This window comes from Mustelus asterias, chromosome 17, assembly GCF_964213995.1.
Source record: "Mustelus asterias chromosome 17, sMusAst1.hap1.1, whole genome shotgun sequence".
In the NCBI taxonomy this organism is placed as follows: domain Eukaryota; kingdom Metazoa; phylum Chordata; class Chondrichthyes; order Carcharhiniformes; family Triakidae; genus Mustelus; species Mustelus asterias.
In genome coordinates, this window is record NC_135817.1 from 60360861 (window position 1) to 60384325 (window position 23465).

Here is a 23465-nt window from a genome sequence, read left to right on the forward strand (position 1 = left end):
TTTAATTGGATTTTGACAATCAAAGAATAATTAAGGGAATATTAAATATGAATTCTAGGTAACTCTTTTATAAAGGTTTAAGAGGTGCCAATAAAAAAATTACAGTATTGAAGGTAATTTAGCTACAAGCTCATGAGTAGAGGGACAAGCAAAAAAACAAACAGTAAATAGGTGACTTTAGTCGAACTATCAAGATTGCAGGTGATCTTGCAATAGGACCTATTTTCATAAATTATTTGGACATGGATATGAGGGGACAGTATTGAAGATACCCAAGAAAACATTTAGGGTGGGATTTCTACCTGCCCTTCCCCACGGTGTGTATTAGGCGACAGAAACACCCGCCATTAGCTGGCGGTGGGATCTTCTGGTCCCACTGCTGTTAATGATTTTTCTGTTGTTCACTCTCCACCACTGAGGAACCCACAACAGGGCGGCGGTGTCTCACCATCAGTGGGACTGGATCCCACCCTTAATTTTCTGAGTAAGTTGGACAGCACAATAAACAGGAAGTGAAAAAATACACACCTTAAAAAAGAACTGACATAATCAAATAAAGCAATAAGCTTTACTCCATGATATTCTCTGACATCATCCTAATTGAAAACACATTTCCATACACTCGAGTCTTACCTTTAATGTCTGCATAGTAGCTCCTTTGAATGCAACTGGAGCCAAGAGAGTAGGTGGAAGTCCTGCCTGGGGTCCAGATCCAGCTACAATACTCTTATTGTTTATCAGGAAGTTTAACAAAGTGAATGTGTGAAGGCCCTTTACCAGTACAGCTGATTCAGGCTTATGGTCCATTCGCACCACATTATGTTCCTTACGACTGGGTTTTAGCATGAAGGAAAATCCATTAAAACTCTATTGTGCAATCTTTAAGCAAAATTCTGCAATTAATTTCAGTGGAAATTTGTAGCCACTTAAATTTCACTAAAATAAATTCCTTGCACAAACTACAGTATAAATGCTTTTGAAAGAGATTGCTCAAAATACAATCTGCTTCTTCCCAAATTAAATATGAAGACAATAAAAACAGAAAATTGGAAATACTCTGCAGGTCTGACAGCACCTGTAGAAAGAAAAAAATGAATATTCCAAGTTGATAAACTTTTCATCATAACCGTGAAAGTTACGGATGTAACAGATTTCAGAAAGGGGAAGGATGGAAAAAAAGATTGGTGGAATGCAGGAAAGATTAATTGACAAAACAGTTGATAGTGCACCAAAAGAAGTAGTAATGGGACAAGTTAAAAGACGTGTCTTGTAGAAACATGAATGGCAGATTCATGAACAGCTGACATCTAAACGTCCCTTCATCCAAGTCATTTATGTAAATTGTAAAAAGTTGAGTCCCCAGCATCGACCCCTGTGGCACACCACTCGTCACATCCTGCCAGCCAGAAAAAGACCTATTTGTGCCAACTGTTTCCTGTTAGCTAGCCAATTTTCAAGCATGCCAATATATTACCACCTACACCTTGAGCTTTTATTTTCCGCAATAACCAATAATGTGACACCTTATCAAATGTCTTCTGGAAATCTAAGTACAGTACAAGACGTCACAGCACAAGAACTCCAATAACTTGATTAAATATGATTTCACTTTGATGATTGGGACACAAAAGAACATATAGTATGTTTACTAAATTTGCTGATGACACAAAAGGTAGTTCGGAAAGTAAATTGTGAAGAGGACACAAGGCAGCTACAAAGGAACATAGATGGGCATAAGTGGGCAAAAATCTAGCAAATGGCATACAACGTGAGCTAATGTGAAATTGCCCATTTTGGCAGGAAGAATCATAAGAAAGCCTATTTTCTGAAATGAGAGAGATCCCAGAGCCCTGAGATTCAGAGGGACCTGGGTGTCCTAATACACAATCCTAGTCCTAGTGTCCTAATCACAAACGGCTAATATGCAGATATAGCAAGTAATTAGGAAAGCCAATAGAATATTATTGTTTATTGTGAGGGAAATTGATCATGAAAGTAGGGAAGTTATGCTTCAGTTGTAGAGGGCATTGGTGAGATCACATCTGAAGTATTATGTACAATATTGGTCTCGTTATGCAAGGATATAAATACATGAGCAATTCAGAGAAAGTTTACCAGACTAATACCAGGAGCGGGCAGGTTGGCTTTATGAGGAAAAGTTGGGGAGGTTAGCTTTTTATCCACTAGAGTTAAGAGTAAGAGGCGACTTGATCAAAACCTTTAAGATCCTGAGGGGTATTGACATTGGGGTATTGGTAGTGATGTTTCCTCTTGTTAGAGAATCAGAACCAGAGTTCACTGTTTAAAAATAAGTGGTTGCTCATTTAAAATGGAGCAGAGAATTATTTTTCTCTAAGGGCAGTGAACCTCTGGAATTCTCTTTCTCAAAAGGCAGCAGAAGCAAAATATTTTAAAAGTAGAGCGAGATAGATTCTTGAGTAATAAGGGGGTGAAGACTGAAAGGTTATCAGAGGTAGGCAGGAATGTGGGGTTGAGGCTGCAATCAGATCAACCATGATCTTACTGAACATGGAGCAGGCTCAGGGGGCTAAGTGGCCTATTTCTGCTCCTAATTCATGTGATAGAAGGGATAATTGACAGTATCAAGTGATTCACCAATAACCTGCTCACGAATACTTAGTGTAGGTTCCATTAAGCTTACTGGCTTCAGACCTCATTTTATTTGTCCATATTTGGGACAAGGCTAGTGAAAAGTTTCAAGAGTATGTCCCTTTTTCCAGCAGTACTCGAGCTCTGTACCACCAAATACATTCTGTTTGAAAATACATTTAAGAAACCAAATTAAAATTTTAATTCTATGCCAATTTTTCCTTATTAGAAGCATCATGTCTGTTTCATCTCTTCATCCGCTACAAAGTCTGGGTTTAAAAGGATACAGTTTAATGGACACGGAATCAGGCTTCTTAATTTTGTCCTGTACTCCCATCTCCTTGAGCCAGGAAAAACCTTCGTCATCATCACTACCAGCTTGTTCTCTACATTAAAAGTGAAAAAATACTATATTCCAGTTAATTCTTCATGGCTGCAGACATATTTATGGCAAGACATTTAAAATAACACTGAATGATAGTTATTTAAGGCCTCATAACTGCTTCAAATGATTTAATCATCAAAATTATAAACAATCTTTCCTGCATGATAAAATTAACAACCTCCAGTGCTGATTTTTCAGTTTTACATATGCAAATATCAACATGTTAATGAAACACATTTATTTGTAACAGATGAATGCAATTGTGTCTGCATTTCCTATTTGCAGTTTGGATGAAAGGTCACAACTTGTTTCTCCCACCATCTTTCTCCAAATGTTTGTTTGCTCAGCTCTAGTCATTTTGATAAGTTTCATTAAACAGAATATCTATGATCAAACAATCTATAATAATAATATGCCGTTTGTGATTATTCAAATTGTTTTGATTGGTCAGTTTAAGGGGTGGTTGGTTTTGGATCTCTTTATTCCAGGTAACTTCTAACAAGTGGATCAAAAATTGTTACATTCAGCACACTCGGTACCATAATAGTACAATAAAATATTGTAATAGGGCGTGTGTCTGCTGGTTGATTTACTTGGTGGATGGTGCCTGGGTTTAGTTTGACGCCATTTGACTGCGACGCAAAAATTGAAAATAAAGTCTTATTTTAGCATGAAATGCATGACAAATTTGCTGAAATGTGGTTTCAGGAAGTAACTTGAAAGAAAAAGGTCAGTTTCCACAGATAAGTCAGGCAAAGTGCTGACTCTCCCTCCAATAAGCGAGGTGCAAACTCTTTCCCTATGGACAACACTGTCTAGTAGCTCACCGATGGCCTGTTCCTCATGCATACACCTGAACAGCAATTGCCCACAGGCTATTCTACCATCAGGAGATGACAGCCCAGTGGATTGTGACTCTATCCAATGCTCAAACACAGGCACTTTCTGAAGTGAATTGCAGCTGGACATCATTGGACTAGGCAGAAAATACATTCCTGCCCTTGATAAAATTTTCTATTTACTGTTGAAATACATTTCAAAAGAATGTTTAACATTTAAATTAGGTGCAGATATGGCTTTATGCAGAAAATCTGACTGAAAGAAAAAAGCAAGTGAATTTTAAGATGTGCCTGCGGAGGCCTGTAGGGTGCGTTTAGCTTTTGCCAGAGATGAGTGGTGGAAGCGAAGTCATTTTTTTAAGGAAGATGAGGTGAACAAATAATTTGTAAAAATGTTGTTTCAGGGAAACAGTTCCTGATAACTGCAGTTTTTCTTTATCCCATTTTGACATGTGGGGCTGTTGATCCACTTGGCTATGGTAGAGGTCATAGGGTTGATGGAGGAAAGAAAAAAAAACAGTAAGGGGAGTGCAAAAAGAATCAAGTTATCCTATCTGGAGGGAGGAGAGGTGGGGAATTACATGGCTTGGGAAGGATTGGGGCATAGCAGTGAAAGGAAAGCATGGTAAGTGAGAAAATAGTTCCCAATTACACTTCCCAGTTAGAAGGGCAAAAAGGGGTCACGAAATGTCCTTGGCAGACAGGACTAAGGAGAATTCCAAGGCATTTTATACATACGTTAGGAACAAGAGGGTTGTCAGAGAAAGAGTTGGACCTCTCAAGAACAAAGGAGGGGAATTATGCTTAGAACCCAAGGAAGTAGGTGAGATCCTAAATGAATATTTTGCATCAGTATTCACAAAGGAGAGGGACACGTTGATTGGTAGTGCCTCAGAGGGATGTGTAGACCCGTTAGAACAAATCGCAATTACAAGGGAGGAAGTGTTCGGTGTTTTAGGAAGTATTAAGGTAGACAAATCCCCAGGGCCAGATGGCATCTGTCCTAGATTACTGAGAGAGACAAGAGATGAAATTGCTGGGCCTCTAACAGAAATCTTTGTTTCTTCATTGGACACAGGTGAGGTCCCAGAAGATTGGAGGATAGCAAATGTGGTCCCGTTATTTAAGAAGGGTAGCAAGGGTAACCCGGGTAATTATAGGCCAGTGAGCTTGATGTCCGTGGTAGGGAAATTGTTGGAGAAGATTCTTAGATATAGGATCTATACACATTTAGAACTGAATAGTCTCATTAGCAATAGACAACATGGTTTTGTTAGAGGGAGGTCATGCCTCACAAATTTGGTTGAGTTTTTTGAAGAGGTGACAAAAATGATTGATGAGGGAAGGGCCGTAGATGTTATCTACATGGATTTTAGTAAAGCATTTGACAAGGTCCCTCATGGCAGGCTGGTGCAAAAGGTTAAATCTCACGGGATCAAAGGTGAACTAGCTAGATGAGTACAGAACTGGCTTTGCCATAGAAGACAGAGGGTAGCAGTGGAGGGGTCTTTTTCTGATTGGAGGTCTGTGACTAGTGGTGTTCATGACGTGGAGATGCCGGCGTTGGACTGGGGTAAACACAGTAAGAAGTTTAACAACACCAGGTTAAAGTCCAACAGGTTTATTTGCTAGCAAAAGCCACAAGCTTTCAGAGCTTAGGGCTCCGAAAGCTTGTGGCTTTTGCTACCAAATAAACCTGTTGTGCTTTACCTGATGTTTTTAAACTTCTTACTAGTGGTGCTCCGCAGGGCTCTGTACTGGGACCTCTGCTGTTTGTGATATATACAAATGATTTGGAAGAAGATGTAGCTGGTCTGATTAGTAAGTTTGCTGACGACACAAAGATTGCTGGAGTTGCAGATAGTGATGAACATTGTCAGACAATACAGCAGGATATAGATAGGCTGGAAAATTGGGCGGAGAAATGGCAGATGGAATTTAATCCAGATAAATGCGAAGTGATGCATTTTGGTAGATCTAATGCAGGGGGGAGCTATACAATAAATGGCAGAACCATCAGGAGTATAGACACACAGAGGGATCTGGGTGTACAAGTCCACAGATCCTTAAAGGTGGCAGCACAGGTGGAAAGGGTGGTGACGGCGGCATATGGCATGCTTGCCTTTATTGGACGGGGCATAGAGTATAAAAGTTGGCATATGATGTTGCAGTTATATAGAACGTTGGTTAGGCCACATTTGGAATACTGTGTCCAGTTCTGGTCGCCACACTACCAGAAGGATGTGGATGCTTTGGAGAGAGTGCAGAAAAGGTTTACCAGGATGTTGCCTGGTATGGAGGGTATTAGCTATGAGGTGAGATTGAGTAAACTAGGGTTGTTCTCCCTGGAAAGACGGGAGGTTGAGGGGCGACCTAATAGAAGTTTATAAAATTGTGAAGGGCATAGATAGGGTGAACAGTTGGAAGCTTTTTCCCAGGTCAGAAATGACAAACACAAGGGGTCACAAGTTCAAGGTGAGGGGGGCAAGATTCAATACAGATATGCGGGGGACGTATTTTACACAGAGGATGGTGAGGGCCTGGAATGCGCTACCAAGCAAAGTGGTTGAGGCCGACATGCTAGGATCATTTAAGACTTATCTAGATAGCCACATGAACAGACTGGGAATAGAGGGATACAAACGGGTGGTCTAGTTAAGAACACATGATCGGTGCAGGCTTGGAGGGCCGAAGGGCCTGTTCCTGTGCTGTATTGTTCTTTGTTCATATGACTTGTTTATAGTCATGTAGACCAGTCAAAATTTGTATTTATATTCCTATGCCTGTTTTCCACTGGGAGGTTTTGATTCAGTTAAAGTCTTTGATGAATAACAGAAATCTGTATTTAAAATATTTGCAATGAAAGATAATTCATCACAAATGTATTACAGGGGCTATGTAGAATGCCTAATTCGTAAAAAGACAGTAGTTTGGACTAGGAAATTGTGATTTTAAAATGAGACGTTTTTGAATATCTATCTGTGGCAATCAAATTAAAACATATTTAACACCATAGATTCTTGCTGTTATTCATTCATGGGACGTGGGTTTTACTGACTGAACCAGCATTTATTGCCTATCCCTAATTGCCCTTGAACTGTTGCACTCTATTCGACTTTTAATTTTTTATTGAATTCAAATTTCACCACCTGCCATGGCAGGATTTGAATCTGGGTCTCTGGATTATAGTATTTTTACATATCAACATAACAATAAGGTAGACTTACTTATGAACGTCTGAGCTTTCCTCCTGTGTTTCAAGACCTAGAGAGTCTCTTTCCAAAGCCGCAGTTACATTTATTTTTTTCTTTCCATTTTTACCATCTTCCAGCAAAGGCAAGGAAAATGTGATACCTATGTAAAGATAACAATATCAGCAAGTAAGCACCATTGTATAATCATGATCAACAGGGTGTGCCATTGTTGTTTTTACTGAATGATCATTCTCTATCATAGCAGGACTGAAATTTCAGCAAGTTTCAAATGGATCACAAATCCATTTGAGTGAAGGGGCAGAAAAATAAAAACATTGCATAATGGAATATTTTATGAACATTACCAAAATAACCTCAGAAATTAACATTTTTGATATTTTTACACAAGGTATCTTACAAAAGTAGCTCAGAACTCTAACAATAGAATTAGACAGATCATGATACAACCAGAGGTCAACAATGGGCAGTTTTAAAACATGTTCTCCCATAACAACAGTTTTGCACACACATAGGGTCTTACCTTCATTTTTCATAGCTTCTCTAAGGCCACTTGTTGTAGGAGAAACAACAGCTGTCAGCATACCACTTCCTGCTACTCCAGGTGCCCGGAACAGCACAGTGAATTGATATGTGCAGAAGTAGAAATAGGGACAAAGCTTAGCTCGGAGCAAATTATATAATGAACTAAAGCTGAGTGACCTGAAGAAATTGAACAAAAAGACAGTCACTTACAACTAATCAAATTCATTTTTCTGTCCTCATAATACTCTCTTTGCCCTTCTGTAAATGCTGACCAATGCTAAATTGGATTACTACACTACTTTTTTCATGGGACCATTCAAGTGCAGGCTTAGACATTCAGCTTGCAAGCATGCAGGTTTATAGTTGTGATTGGGCCAGCAGCAAGAACAGATAAAATTTGCAGTTATTTAGGCAAAGACCCTCTGGGAATGTCAAAGCACTTTTTAATAAACGTGTTGCATTTTACTGTTGCAGTGCAGTGAAACGCAGCAGCAAGATTGTACAAAAATCTTACATGCCGCAAATTAACAAAAGAACTAGATTAATGTTTCTTTGGTGTTGTTGACAGCAGAATGTTGACCAGGACAGGAGAATGAGCCTGGCTCTTCTCAGAGTCATGGAATGTTTTTTGTCCACCTTGTGCAGGCTGACAAGATCTTACTGTAAAGTCTCACCTTAAAAAAAATACAAAAATGCTGCATCTCTTCAGTACTGCAAGTAACCCCAATAACAGGATGGACTCTGAATTTTAAAACTGAGAAGGCCATTTGATCAATTGTTCCTTTTTGGTATAAGATGACTGAGCACCTAGAGTTCAAAGCCCAGACTTCTGCAAAAGTCCTCTCTAATACGCCTCAACCCAATTTGTGCAGTATATGAATCTATTCCAATAGACTTTCCATCATTTTGGTTTTAATCCTTTTAGGTTTCCAGAAAACTCTTGTAGCACGAGGTATCATGACGAGGAAGTCTTGAATCACAATGGTATTTACTGAAGGATCATTAAAACTAGATACAAATGAACTCAGAACAGATACTATTCCCACTGACTCCCTTGCTCACACTGAAGGTTTCCCCCGCGCTACCAGGACCTATGCCCTAATACCAGATAGGTGATGGTTCATACGTTTCTTCCTGGTTGGCCCCTGAATAATTGTCTCTTCAAAGGGGCCGCACTACCACATTCCTCCCCCAATACGTCCCTTACAATCATACAAACAAAACTCATATACAGATATATAGTCAAAATAAGAATCTTCAAAAAAAGGAGTCATTCGACTAAAGTCAATCGTTCTGGGGACTTCCTGACTCTTGTGGAGCGTCACAACTCTGCAGCTGGTTTTTCCAAGCTGAGGGGTATCAGAGTCTATAATAGTAGTAGGTAGACTGACAAGAGTTTGATGTTGAACTACGGCTTCGTCTTCTTTCTCTGCTGATAGTCAAGATTCTTCTTGGGGAACATCAGTTCTGCTATCGTTGCTGACACATTGGAGTCTATGACTTAGTCCTGATGATTAGCGGTGGGTTGCAGCTTCCCACATTCTGATGTGATCAATGTGCTTCCACACTTCGCGGCCCCGTAGGTTAATGGTGCAAGATACTGGGCCAGTCCTTCGAATTATCTTCCCAGGTATCCAAGCTGCCCCCCACACCCCTAAGTTCTGAACACAAACTAAGTCATTCAGGTCAAATGATCTGTCTCCCCTTGCTAAATCATGATGCTCCTTCTATGCGGCTTGCTTAGCCTCCACCCTCCCCAACAAATTTTGGAAAATGAGGTCAAGGTGGGGTCTCAGGCATTGACCCATCAACAATTCAGTCGTGTAACCCCTGTAGTAGCATAGATCATATTATAAAGGAGCAGAAAATTGACTAACTGGAGTGGCAGTGATCTGTTAGATTGTTTTTGCATTGATGCCGTAAAAGTTTTCACTGCCTTTTTTGCCAAACCATTGGAAGTGGGTGGCATGGGGCCTTGCATATGTGCTGGATGCTGTTCATTCTGACAAAGTGTTGAAAGTCTCCAGTGGTAAAAGCAGCGCCATTGTCAGAAACAATCACCTCTGGTGTGCCATGTATTGCAAAAATTTGTCATAGCTTGTCTACAGTGGCTGACGAAGTTGTGAAACACAAGATTTGCACATCAAGCTACCCGAGTGGGCATCTAATAGGATCAAAAACTTCATGCGCCTTAAAGGGCCAACAAAATCAACGCGGAGCCTCATCCAAGGATGCTGGGCCACTCCCAGGGGTGTATGCTTGTTGTGGGCAGAAGGGTCTGCTACATTTGATAAGATCATTTACCTCCTTGTCAATTCCTGGCCAACATCTTCATCTTGGTCTGCACAGGATGTGCGCTGTGCAACTCCTGGAGCAGTGACTGTCGCTCAGTGGTGGTACTATAATTTCATCCCTGCGCTACAAGTAGGGTGGACTCACTTGGATTTGTCAAAATGCAGCCAGTCAAAACCATTTTTTTAACTTTCAGAAGGACTGGCTCCCTCTGGGTCCACGACTTGATGTGGGCTGATGAAATGGGCAGAGTGCCTAGAAAATTCAAACAAGGTCGATCTCCTGTGGAACAAGAGGCGAAGATATCATCTGTGGAAGTGGGAGCCAACTTAGAGCATCTGCATTAGATATGTCTCTCCCTGGTCTGTGTTGAAAAGTGTAGCTGTAAGCAGCCAACAGTAAAGTCCATCTTTGCACTCTGGCTGATGTGATCAGTGGAACTGGTTTATCTTTGCGGAATAGCCATAGCAACAGCTTGTGATCTGAGACGATGGTGAAATGGTGGCTGTAATCATACTGTTGGAACTTCTTGACAGTGAACATAATTGCCAGACTCTATCAGCATCAGACAAGATCCTGGAAGCAAAAGCAAAAGTCTGCTACATACCATCTTCCATCTCATGGGAACGTACCATAAGGTGATGCATTACACATCACTATTATCTGCTTGCCTGGATCGAAATGGACAAGTAAGATAGATGTTTGTCTGGCCTGTTTTACTTGGCCAAAGGCTTTTTTTGGAGTATCTTCCCATTGCCAACATTGATTTTCTTTTAAGTCAATATGAGGGTGTCAAAATAGTAGACAATTTGGATAACAAATGCCCATAATAGTTGACCATCCCTAAGAAAGCCTTCAAATCTGTTATTCTTCAGTGCAGGCATCTCTTTTATTGCCTTTACCTTGTCTTCTAGTGGGTGTAAGCCTTTTGCATAGACTCTGAATCCTAAATATGTGACCTCACTGGTCTGAAAAGTACATTTTTCACTTTTCAAGCTTCTTTGAGGACTTCCTTCAAATTGGCCCTATGCTGCTCAGGTGATGCCCCTGTTATTAAGACAATGTTCAGATACACGACAACTCTTCGGATCCCTTGAGGATGCTTACAATGGTGCGCTAAAAGATAGCGCATGCAGATGTAAAGCCAAAGGGTAATCTCATATCAGAAAATGCCCTTGTGTGTAATGATGGTGGCAAATTTCCTTGAGCCTTCTTGCAGCTCAAGCTATTGGTACACATAACTTCAGTCCAATTTTGTGTCCTTGAGGCCCCCTGCCAGTTTAGCGTAAAGGTCTTCTCTCCTAGGGATAGGATACCTCTCTATTTGGGCAGCTCTGTTCACGATCAACTTGCAAGCACTCCAAATCCTCAGTGTGTGGTCTGGTTTCAGCATTGGGACGATTGGCAACACCCACTCAGAATTGTACCAGTATGGATGATTTCAATGGGGGGGGGGGGGTTCGTTTTTCCCCCCTGGAAACTAGACTCTGCACCTGGCTTGTATGTGGTCCTTCCGATTACACCTGAAGCTAATGAATTTTTATATTTGCATCTGTCTTGGGGATGGTCCCCCCCATAATGATAACACTCGTCAAACCCTTGTGGCTGATGATTTCCATTCCTTCTCTCAGCTCTGCTAGACCCTCACACCTGGGATTTGAGTGGCCCATTTTTCGCCAAATGTTGTTCATCTTGCCCTGCACACCTTGCAGTTCAAAAGCACTTTGTTCAGCCTTTCAGTCACGAGCCAATTCAATCGCTTTATCTAGGGATATTTTATTTTCTGCCAGCAGCTTCTTTTGAATGTTCAAACAGCTAATACCACATGCATACAGCTAATACCACATACATCCGTAACTTATCAGTTAAGGATGGACCAAACTCAATGTTCAGCCATTTGGCGAAGCCTGGCGCCAAAAGCAAAACTATCTCCCCCCCGGTCCCTAATAGCTGAGTGGAATTTATGTTGCTGCATAATAATGGAGGATCAGGGATAGTAGTTGTCCCTTATTAGTGTGACTAGCTGGTCAAAGGATTTTGTATCTGGTGCCTCCAACAATGTAAGGCTTCTTACGAGGTTATATGTTTTAGGGCTGCAAGCTGAGTGTAAGATAGCTTCCTACTTTTCTTCGGATGTTTTTTTGTTGGTTGCAAAAAAGTATCAAAGTTTTTCTCTGTACTGGCCCAATTTTCAACCTCCAACTCAATTGGATCAATTTTCCCCAACAGCGGCATAGATACTCGACTATATTTGGCACAACAACCTTTTATCCTCCTTTCAGATTTTTCGGGGTCTCATCCTTTTCCCACCAGATATCTTATCTTTATATCTTAGCAACTGTAGGCCGATTTATTCTCAACGCCAGTATATGTCATGTGGGGTACCATGACGAGGAAACCTTAAATCACAATGGTGATTTATTGAAGGATAATTAAAACTATAATTCAAACAAGCTCATTAGATACAGGAATCGTCCCACCAACTCCCAGGCTCACACTGAAGGTTCCCCTCTCCCAGGACCCGTGCCCTAACACCTGATAGGTGACAGTTGTGCACTTCTTCCTGACTTGGTAACCTGATCTTCCTGGGGCCTGTAACCCACGAACAACTGCCCCTTAAAAGGGCTATACTACCACAAAAACCACATACCATTCACTCATTAACACTTGTTGGAGTTCTTCATCTTGTGACCATGGACTGCTCTTGCCTGCCATTTTCCGTTCTGCTCCTATCCGAGGGAAAAGTGATAGCCATGGCAGTGAGGGATGAATCCAGTATACAAGACTCTGCTGAAATGCACAGCGTAAATCTGTGCACGATCTTGGGTCCTAAAAGCAAAAAGGAGTGAGTCAAACTGTGCTCACTAATGAATTATAACTCATCCACTATTGGATGAATTCTAGACAATCTGGCTTCATAAAAAAGTGTGCAAGGTGATTTATTGAAGGATAATTAAAACTATAATACAAAGCTCAGTACAGATACAGGTCTAGTCCCACCGACTCCTAGGCTCACACTGTTACTAGCACTAGCATCTTGTCTCTTGTATTTTATTGAGACTTTTATCACAAAAATCAATTTGGCCTCCTGCTGATAAATTGGATGCTCTGTCCATCCAGCGTACAGTGGAAATGAAAACCAATGTCATGCGCTTGAAACTGAGTTTGAATCAAGTTTTAATAGCTAGTCTAAATTAAGACTTTAAAGATTACTTATTAGTATCATAAGTAGGCTTACTTTAACACTGCAATGAAGTTACTGTGAAAATACCTGAGTTGCCACACTGGTGCCTGCTCAAGTACAGAGGGAGAATTTAGCATGGCCAATGCACCTAACCAACACCTCTTTTGGACTGTGGGAGGAAACTGGAGTAGCCAGAGAAAACCCACGCAGACAAGGGGAGAACGTGCAGACTCCGCACAGTGACCCAAGCTAGGAATCGAACCCGGGTCCCTGACGCTGTGAGTGCAGCGCTAACCACTGTACCACCGTTGACTGAAGTGCATTTAATAATTCAAAATGTACTTTGATCATATCTTTATATCTCAAGAACAACTAGGGATGGGCAATGAGTGCTGGCGTAGCCAGTGATACCCACGTCCTATAAATGACTTTTTTAAAAACCACAGAATTTTCTACAATTTTATTACAGACAATTCATTTGGTACCTCTATATGTAGCGGAAAATCAGCTACTGAGGAACGACAATGCTGCATTAATCCTTTGGCTTCCTCTGATGCCTTGAGATGACCTGTCCAATTAAAAGGGTGAGGAGATTTGAAAAGTACCCATGTCTTGACACTCCAATCTGCAGGAAATTCTTTGGGCAACAATGTGCATTCAGATAACGCTTCAGGATGTTGTAAGTTCTGGAAAAACAAAATAGAAAAGAAGGTCTGTGACAATCAAATCCAGTATAAAAGTTAGTGTAGGAAACTACAATATTCTTTTATAATATTCTCATCTAGATTACAACATACATTCCATGCTACGCCAAACAGGTGTGGTCAAATCAATTTCAGAGTTATAGCGATTGGTTCTGCTAAAAGTAAAACCCATTTATTCCAGAAACTATTATCCCTTAGAGATTATTTTGCAGTGGCTACCAACATCAAATCACACTGACTTTGTTAACAATTGAATCCTAGGGGAGCTGCGCAGTTGGCTTAATGAAGAAAGCATACAGAGGCATACAGACCCGAGAATCTCAAGTGAGTTTCCAAGTTTGTGCTGAGTTAAACGAACTCAGCCAAGAGGCTACAATTCTACTTGGTGAAAGATAAAGGGTTAAAAATGCCAAAGTCAGTACTAGAACCATTGCTATTATCTGCTCTATATAAATCATTTGGATCTTGGACTAGAATAGAGCTCAAAACTTGTCAGTGATACCAAACTTGGAGGAGTAGCAAACAGTGAGGATCATATAAAGCATGCAGCGTGACAGATAGGCTAGCAGAAAGGGCAGGCAATTGTAATTTAATATAGAAAAGTGGGAGATGATGCAGAAGGGATAAGGAGTGCGGCAATATATATTTAGAGGCAGTTCTGAAGAGTATGTAGGATTAGGACTGGGGCATGCACGTGCAGTAATTATTGAATGTAGTAGAATATATTGGAAGTGTTGAATTCCTATGACATGGAAAGAAACCAATTATTTAAAAACGATATCCTTATTGCTACTTATTTTTATAACTGATTCTTTTCTGCTGAACAAAAAAAAACCAAGATGGCTGCTACAAGTCAGCTGATCAGAGTTGCCCCCAGGAGCTATCCCCAGGTTTGAAGTAAAAAAAAAGTTATTTTCTCAGTTGTCACACCTTGATATATTAAGAGGGTTACCAAGAGTCACATGACATCTGGGATTGTTCAGGTCAGTTTCAAAGGGACAAATTTGCATTTGATAAGCCAATATTGGAGTCAATGGGTTTGCAGAGAAATACTGGATAAACATTATTGTTGATATAAAGGTGAAGAAGGAAAGGCACATGATCTAAACCTCCAGTTTTTGGTCAGTTTAATATTAAATCACTGGTTTTCACAGCCAGACTGCTGTTTTATCCACTGGGCAGAACAACAGCTGGGTAAGCAATCTCAACTCCACAAAGCCTGTTTGATTTTTGAATGTCTCTGGTCAATGTGTGTTGTGGGGTCTACCAAAGAAAAGTCCCTCCTGCAGCATCAATGGTAATGGTTTGCCCATAAATGTAGTGAAAGTGGAAACAATGATTCCGAAAAGTAAATTAGGTGAAGAAATTAAACCTGAAAGACTACAGAGAATGAGTGGGATGGTCTGTATTGCTGTGCAGAAAGAGGTTACATGGACTTAATGTACTGAATACCCTCCTTCTGTGCCATAAGGGGAGACGGTGACATACTGTAATGTCACTAGTCTAGTAACCCAGAGGCCCAGGCTAATGCAACTCCTACCATTGCAGATAAATTGGAATTCAATAATTTTGGAATATAAAACTAGTGTACCATGACAGCTATCAATTGCTGCAAAAGAAAAACCCCATCTGGTTCACCAATGTCCGACAGGGAAAGAAATCTGCTATTCTTACCTGGTCTGACCTACTTGTGACCCCAGACCTAAGGTAATGTGATTGAACTCTTAAATGACCGAGCAAGTCACTCGGTTTGAAGGCAATGAAGGATGGGCAACGAATGCTGGCCTTGTCAGCAATGCTTGCATCCACTGAAACTAAAGACTAGGAGCAGAAGTAGGCAATTCAGTCCCTTGAGCCCGCTCCGAGAAGAAAAAGGAAAAAAAAGTGACTGAAAGTGACTCCTGATTGCTATCCAGTGGCTCTGCAGAAAAATGCACGTCTCTGCTGATTGGGACCAGACCCATAAGCATTCCCAGCATTTTCTGTCTTTATTTCAGATTTCCAGCATTGTAGTATTTTGCGTTTGCACTGGGGCAAAAGATATATTTAGCCAGGTAATATTGAGCAGGCACAGGTAGTGGGGTTACATGCATGATTTCCATGATTAGGTTTATGGTTTTAACTGGGTGTCAGTAGGAGAACTGAGCCTGTGTATTGGACTATATTTCATTGCCATTTCAGTCTGTCTAGTTCTCAGGATGCCACAGTGTATAATTGCTCTGGTTGCTTCGGCCTTCTACATGGTGCATTTTCCAACTGAGACCTCAGCAGCATTCTTACCCACTGAAAACTCATGAAACCAAAAATACAAGACCAGGAAAGATTCTGGTCATCTGGCCAATTACAAAAAGTTGTTACCCTTAGAATAGTGAAGCATTTTTTCTTCAATATTTACACAATCAGTCTTCATTGCACTCCCGAGCATGACACATGTTTATCAACCAAGTATCTTAAGTAAGCCATTAAGTCAAAATAGTTTTCCAGTAATGTTGTCCCATCGTTATATTAAAAAAAGGAATCCTAAATGGTGGAGCTATTCCATTCAGTAAATAGAGTTTAAAAACTATTGCATATTGGAATGGTATACAAAGTCTTAACCTGACTTACAACAGGAGCTGACTGTTCTTGAGAAATTAATTTTTCACCGTCCCACATGAAATCTTCATCTTTTATTGGAGACACCTGTTTATCAGAGAAAATAGATAATATTAATACTTTGTCACAGAAATAAAATCTTAACTCAAATTCAAAATTACATGCAATTGGTCTACCAACAGCATTGCTCGGAAATAGTTCCAATATTTGGAACTATTCAGTATTCTCCTACATTAATGGCTCCTGATGAAATTGCCAAGTTGTTAGCCAAAAATCAGAACTCTATCTTAATTGTTTTCCAGTGTACTTGTGGGGAGATGAAATTGGGGAGTTTTTAATTATAATACAGAGGATTGTTTCAGATTATGTATCCCATGTAGGTAGGTCACCGTTGAGGCTAATCAGTGCCTGGAAAGCTTTGCTACAAATTAGGACAAGATAAAACAGACAACTGAGTTTTAGACTAATTATTGACTCTGGACTTCTCCTTGCCTCTGATATGTGCAAAGGCGGCTACATTTATTTGGTTGTGCCAGATGCAGCGATCCAGAACAAGCTTCACTCAGTACTTGGGGTTATAAAATTTTTAGTCCTCGGTGTGTCCCAGCAGCACTTGCTTTGATTGTTTTGAGTGTATCATAGACTCATGTTCTCCATAGAAGATTCACTTCAGTAAGCAAATGTTAGGCAATCTGGCTACCTGACCAGTCTAAATGGGTTCTACTTCAATATGATGTGGACACTTGGCATGCCAATACAGGCTAGTACCTCAGTGTCTGGTATTCTGTCCTGTCATGGGACTTTCAGAAGATTCTAAAGGCACCTCGTAAAAATAGTCGAGTTTTTTGGCATGATAATGGTACACAGTCCAAATCTTACATGCACAGGGCACAGTGGGCAGGATTTGCTCCATGATTTTCAATTCGATGGGCAGATTTTGTTCCCAGACTGATGTTTGAAGTCCGCCACTTGCTTTGGCAATTCGTGCATGTGTCTCATCATCAATATAGACAGTTCGAGGTTGTGCTGTTGAGGTAAGGGAACATATCCACCATTGAAGTTTCGTCATGGACAGAACTGTTGGGTTCGAGGAGGGCATAGACATCAGCAAACAGAAAACCAAAGTAGGTCCTTGGAGACCTTATTCTTTGCCTGGTCTCAGATTGAGCAGCTTCTGATTTTAATGCCAGAATCACCATCATGGAAGACAGAGTGCATGAGTGCAGAGAAAAATATGAAGCTTGGTGGTAGCATGCAGCCCTGTTAATTCCATTAGTGACTTGGAAAACAGGTCAAAATATTTTGATCCAAATACACATGAATTTCTCAGGGTAGCTGGATTTCTCCATTACTTATCAAAAGCCAACTATAAACAATTTGGTTAGGTCGATAAATGTGGTGTAGAGGTCCGCATTTTGTGTGTTGTGTTGGGTTAAAAATCATGCAATTCCCTCCCTGACGGCATTGTGGGTCAACCCACAGAACACGGATTGCAGTGAATCAAGAGGCAGCTCACCACCACCTTCTCAAGGGCAACTAGGGATGGGCAATAAATGCTGGCCAGCCAGTGACACCAATGTCCCACGAATGAATTAAAAAAAAATGTTGTTCTTGACATTACTCCTGGAGCTGTCTAATTGCAAACAGCAGATCAGTAGTTCCTTGAGCTTTTGTGAAATTGCACCGGATCTCAGGAAGCAGCAACGTGGGCAAGATGTTGCACTGAGTAATTCAGAAAGATTTTGCCAGCAATGGAGAGGAGTGTGATTTCTCTATGATTGCTACTGAAAGATTGGCGAGTTCAATTTGCTTGTACAGATGGAAACCAGAGGCATCTTTGTATTTTTGCAAGATGATTCCATTTTCCTATATTGGTTGAGAGAATTCAGTGAGATTCCTGACATTATTGATAGCCAGTCTTGTAGATCTCAGCTGGTATAGCATCAGCTCCTGGAACTTTGTCACTAGATAGGATTTTGACTGCAATCCTCATTTCTAATAGTGTAGGAGAGTCATCAACAGAACAAGAGAGATCAATCTGTAGCAACCTGTTGATTGCTTCTACACTAATGGATGAAAGTCAATTGAGAAAGTGGCAAAAATGCATTGTCCACCTTTCTAGAATTTGGCCTTTTTCCGTGAGTAGTGTTGACCTGCCGGCATAGAGGATTGATGATGAATCAGTGGAGATATCAGAGCACTGTAGAATCCCTTCCAATCTTTGCGGTCTGAAGTTAATCTACTTTCTATTCCAGTTCATTTGTTTTGCATCTCTCTGAGCTTGCATTGGACAGTCCTGCAGATGCTTCTGTAGTGCTTGGATAGTGATGTGGTCAAGGTAAGCCAGATAGAGGTGATGTTTCTCTCCCAGTTGTTTCTAGATTGCATTACTGAACTTATCTTCAAAGAGATGGAGCCAAGGGCCTCTGGAGCAGTGAAGTACTCTGTATTCTTGAAGGTCACCCAGGCATTCTTGATGTAGTGACTGCCCTTTTTAAGTAAAGTTTATTTATTAGTCACAAGTAGGCTTACATTTACACTGCAATGAAGTTCCTGTGAAAATCCCCTAGTCACCACACTCCGGCGCCTGTTCGGGTACACTGAGGGAGAATTTAGCATGGCCAATTTGTCTAACCTGCACATCTTTGGAAGGAAACCGGAGCACCCGGAGGAAACCCATGCAGACATGGGGAGAACGTGCAAACTCCACAGACAGTGACCGAAGCTGGGAATCAAACCCGGGTCTCTGGCGCTGTGAGGCAGCAGTGCTCACCATTGTGCCAACTGTCACTATATGCAGATGACTGACTCTCCAGTTACTCAAATAGATTCCTTCATGACTGTTTGTTTGAGCCTTGTGTCACTTCTGGACCAACATGCCCTGGGGCATCTAGGGAGGAGATCTTGATAAAAGCAAATTACTGCGGATGCTGGAATCTGAAACCAAAAGAGAAAACGCTGGAAAATCTCAGCAGGTCTGACAGCATCTGTAAGGAGATGAAAAGAGCTGACATTGAGTCCAGATGACAAAGGGTCATCTAGATTCGAAATGTTAAGATCTTTTCTCTCCTTACAGATGCTGCCAGATCTGTTGAGATTTGCCAGCATTTTCTCTTTTGGAGCAGATCTTGATGTTGGCTTTGAAGTGAGAAGATGGTAGTCAGTCCAGTTGTCAAGTGCTACCTTTACACGCATAGAGTCGTAGATGCTTACAGCATGGAAACAGGCCCTTCGGCCCAACTTGTCCATGCCGCCCTTTTTTTTAAAACCCCTAAGCTAATCCCAATTGCCCGCATTTGGCCCATATCCCTCTATACCCATCGTACCCATCTAAATGCTTTTTAAAAGATAAAATTGTACCCGCCTTTACTACTACCTCTGGCAGCTTGTTCCAGACACTCACCACCCTCTGTGCATCACTTTCCTGTTCCTCTTCTTGGTTATTACAGTCGATTAGATGCTAATGCATAGAACGCCTTGATTCGGGAGACTTTTGGTGATAGTTCACACCCAGCATCTTCAGCAAGAGATCATTATTGTTACAACTGCTGAAGTTGTTTTTCCAATGACCCCTTCCCACATCTGGAGATCTGCTCCAACTTTTGCACTCAAGTCTCCAAGAATCACGAGCTTGTCTTGATTTTGACAACAGGTCATCGAGCTGAGACATTAACTCCACTTCTTTCTCCACAGATTCTGCCGTTATTTTGCCTTTCATCCACCCTATTAAATCGCTGCGTTATAACAAATGCAAAGTTCTCATAGGTCATTTCTTGTTCAGTGAGTGAATATTTATAGGCAGGATCCCGTTACTTTATCAGCTGCTGCCCTTTGTAACATCTAACTCAACAATTGCTCCTAAAAGCCAAGTGGTCAAATTCCTCTAGTACTGTACCTTTAAACAAAAGTTTTAAAATAGATTCAAACACCCCCCCTCCCATTCACACAATCTAATATTTAAAAAGAATATATTTCCGCATTAGAACATAGAACATTACAGCGCAGAACAGGCCCTTCGGCCCACGATGTTGCACCGACCAGTTAAAAAAAAACTGTGACCCTCCAACCTAAACCAATTTCTTTTCGTCCATGAACCTATCTACGGATCTCTTAAACGCCCCCAAACTAGGCGCATTTACTACTGATGCTGGCAGGGCATTCCAATCCCTCACCACCCTCTGGGTAAAGAACCTACCCCTGACATCGGTTCTATAACTACCCCCCCTCAATTTAAAGCCATGCCCCCTCGTGCTGGATTTCTCCATCAGAGGAAAAAGGCTATCACTATCCACCCTATCTAAACCTCTAATCATCTTATATGTTTCAATAAGATCCCCTCTTAGCCGCCGCCTTTCCAGCGAAAACAATCCCAAATCCCTCAGCCTCTCCTCATAGGATCTCCCCTCCATACCAGGCAACATCCTGGTAAACCTCCTCTGCACCCTCTCCAAAGCCTCCACATCCTTCCTGTAATGTGGGGACCAGAACTGCACACAGTACTCCAAGTGCGGCCGCACCAGAGTTGTGTACAGTTGCAACATAACGCCACGACTCCTAAATTCAATCCCCCTACCAATAAACGCCAAGACACCATATGCCTTCTTAACAACCCTATCTACTTGATTCCCAACCTTCAGGGATCTATGCACACATACACCTAGATCCCTCTGCTCCTCCACACTACTCAAAGTCCTCCCGTTAGCCCTATACTCAACACATCTGTTATTCCTACCAAAGTGAATTACCTCACACTTCTCCGCATTAAACTCCATCCGCCACCTCTCGGCCCAACTTTGCAACCTGTCTAAGTCTTCCTGCAAACTACGACACCCTTCCTCACTGTCTACCACACCACCGACTTTGGTGTCATCAGCAAATTTGCTAATCCACCCAACTATACCCTCATCCAGATCATTAATAAATATTACAAACAGCAGTGGCCCCAAAACAGATCCCTGAGGTACACCACTTGTAACCGCACTCCATGATGAATATTTACTATCAACCACCACCCTCTGTTTCCTATCCGCTAGCCAATTCCTGATCCAATTTCCTAGATCACCCCCAATCCCATACATCTGCATTTTCTGCAGAAGCCTACCATGGTGAACCTTATCAAACGCCTTACTAAAATCCATATATACCACGTCCACTGCCTTGCCCCCATCCACCTCCTTGGTCACTTTCTCAAAAAACTCAATAAGGTTAGTAAGGCACGACCTACCTGCCACAAAACCATGCTGACTATCACCTATCAATTCATTACTCTCCAAATAACTATAAATCCTATCCCTTATAATTTTTTCCAACATCTTGCCGACAACAGAAGTGAGACTCACCGGTCTATAATTCCCGGGGAAGTCTCTGTTCCCCTTCTTAAACAATGGGACAACATTCGCTAACCTCCAATCTTCTGGTACTATACCAGAGGCCAACGACGACCTGAAGATCAGAGCCAGAGGCTCTGCAATCACTTCTCTTGCCTCCCAGAGAATCCTTGGATAAATCCCATCCGGACCAGGATGGGATTACATGTCTAATTATTTCTCTTTCTACAATGACTGAACTATTGAATTATTTCCGATCCGGTGCAGCATTGTTAGCACTGCTGCCTCACAGTGCCAGGGACCCGGGTTCCATTCCAGGCTTGGGTGACTGTGCGGGATCTGTATGTTCTCCCCGTGTCTGCATGGGTTCCCTCCAGTTGTTCTGGTTTCTTCCCACAGTCTTAAAGATGTGCTGGTTATGTGTATTGGCTATGCTAAATTCTCCTTTAGTGTACCCGAACAGGCGTCGGAGGACTAGTGGATTTTCACAGTAACTTCATGGCAGTGTGAGTTTAAGCCTTAGCTATGACACTAATAAATAAACATTACAAAAATATGTTGTGCAGTTTCCATTAAAAAAATATTTCACGCCGGTTATCAACGCCTTCACTCGGTCGTTTCTAACACGAGGTGAAAACATTTAGAAGGCGCACCTGGCATTTGTCCCTGGGTTTCGCCGTGTGGGTGGCAGCCGGGGTTCTCCGCTCCTGGGCGGAGAGGGAGCGGTGTAGGGGGTTGCCGCTGTCCTCAGGCCAGCCCGTCCCGGCCTCTGCCGCCGACAGGCTCCCGGTGTTGGCGATGTTGACGAACGGGTTCCTCCCGCTCCTCTGCCGTTTGGTGTTGTTGTGGTGGCGGCGGCTCGGCTGCTCTCCCTCAGCCGGGGATGGCGGCTCCAAGGAGAGGCCGAGCCGCCGCGAGCTGCGGACCCGCTTCCTCCTCAGCCTCAGGGTCTCCGCCGGCTTCTTGAAACTGGGGGAATAGCCGGCCAGCTGCCCGGTGGACATTTTAAAAACGCGGCTAATATCGGGCGGCACCGAGTGAAACCGGAGCTCTGACCCTGGGATTAATAATCTTTTTAATTTAAAAACAAAAAAATCAGCATGCAGATTGTTATCAGGCGCATTGATTTAAAACTTTCCCCGTTTTTATTTTCATTTATAAAAGACACACAATCGGCCAAATGTCACCGTCTCCTGCAGCGGATGACAGTTTTCAAAAAATTTCGCGCGAGCCGCCAGTTGAAAGTTTCCCGCCGAGCTAGTGCGCATGTGCAGTTCAGGCAGCGCCGTCCCAGTGGGCGGGATTTCCGCGCGGCAGAAGGTGGGACTGGCGGGATTGCGGCGCAGGCGCAATAGTGGGCGGGGCGGGCCAGATTTCCACGCAGGCGCAGTGTGCTCCCTGTCCGACTCTCCAGACAGCACGAGCGGGAGGTGGCACTGCGCATGGGTATTGTGCTGGCTCGGCCATTTCAGAGGGCAGTTAAGAGTCAAGCAAGTTGCTGTGGGTGTGGACAGACTGGGTAAAGGAGGCAGATTATCTTCCCCAAAGGGCATTAGTGAACCAGATTGTTTTTTCTGACAATTGACAACGATTTCACGGTCATCATTAGACTTTTAATTCCAGATTTTTTTTATTGAATTCAGATTTCACCATCTGCCATGGTGGGATTCAAACCCAGGTCCCCAGAGCATTACCCTGGGTCTCTGCCTTACTAGTCCAGTAATAATACCACTATGCCAATGCCCATCTGTATCCTGTTCACTTCAACTAAATGAAGCAAGGCAAAACTGCA

At 42.0% G+C, this 23465-nt stretch overlaps 1 protein-coding gene across 1 annotated transcript in view; it reads right to left on the reverse strand.

Annotated features, from left to right (window-relative positions):
* Positions 1 to 22965, reverse strand: part of donson (DNA replication fork stabilization factor DONSON) — a 32109-nt gene extending 9144 nt beyond the window's left edge. Inside the window, exons 1-8 of the mRNA XM_078232792.1 lie at positions 22327 to 22965; positions 16359 to 16433; positions 13533 to 13733; positions 12514 to 12692; positions 7570 to 7748; positions 7062 to 7188; positions 2898 to 2996; positions 634 to 832 (exon numbers count right to left, since the gene is read on the reverse strand). Of these exons, the coding sequence (XP_078088918.1) occupies positions 634 to 832; positions 2898 to 2996; positions 7062 to 7188; positions 7570 to 7748; positions 12514 to 12692; positions 13533 to 13733; positions 16359 to 16433; positions 22327 to 22677 (1410 nt within the window). The 5' untranslated portion in view covers positions 22678 to 22965. The remainder of the gene's footprint in view (positions 1 to 633; positions 833 to 2897; positions 2997 to 7061; positions 7189 to 7569; positions 7749 to 12513; positions 12693 to 13532; positions 13734 to 16358; positions 16434 to 22326) is intronic.
* Between the last annotated feature and the right edge of the window lie 500 nt (positions 22966 to 23465).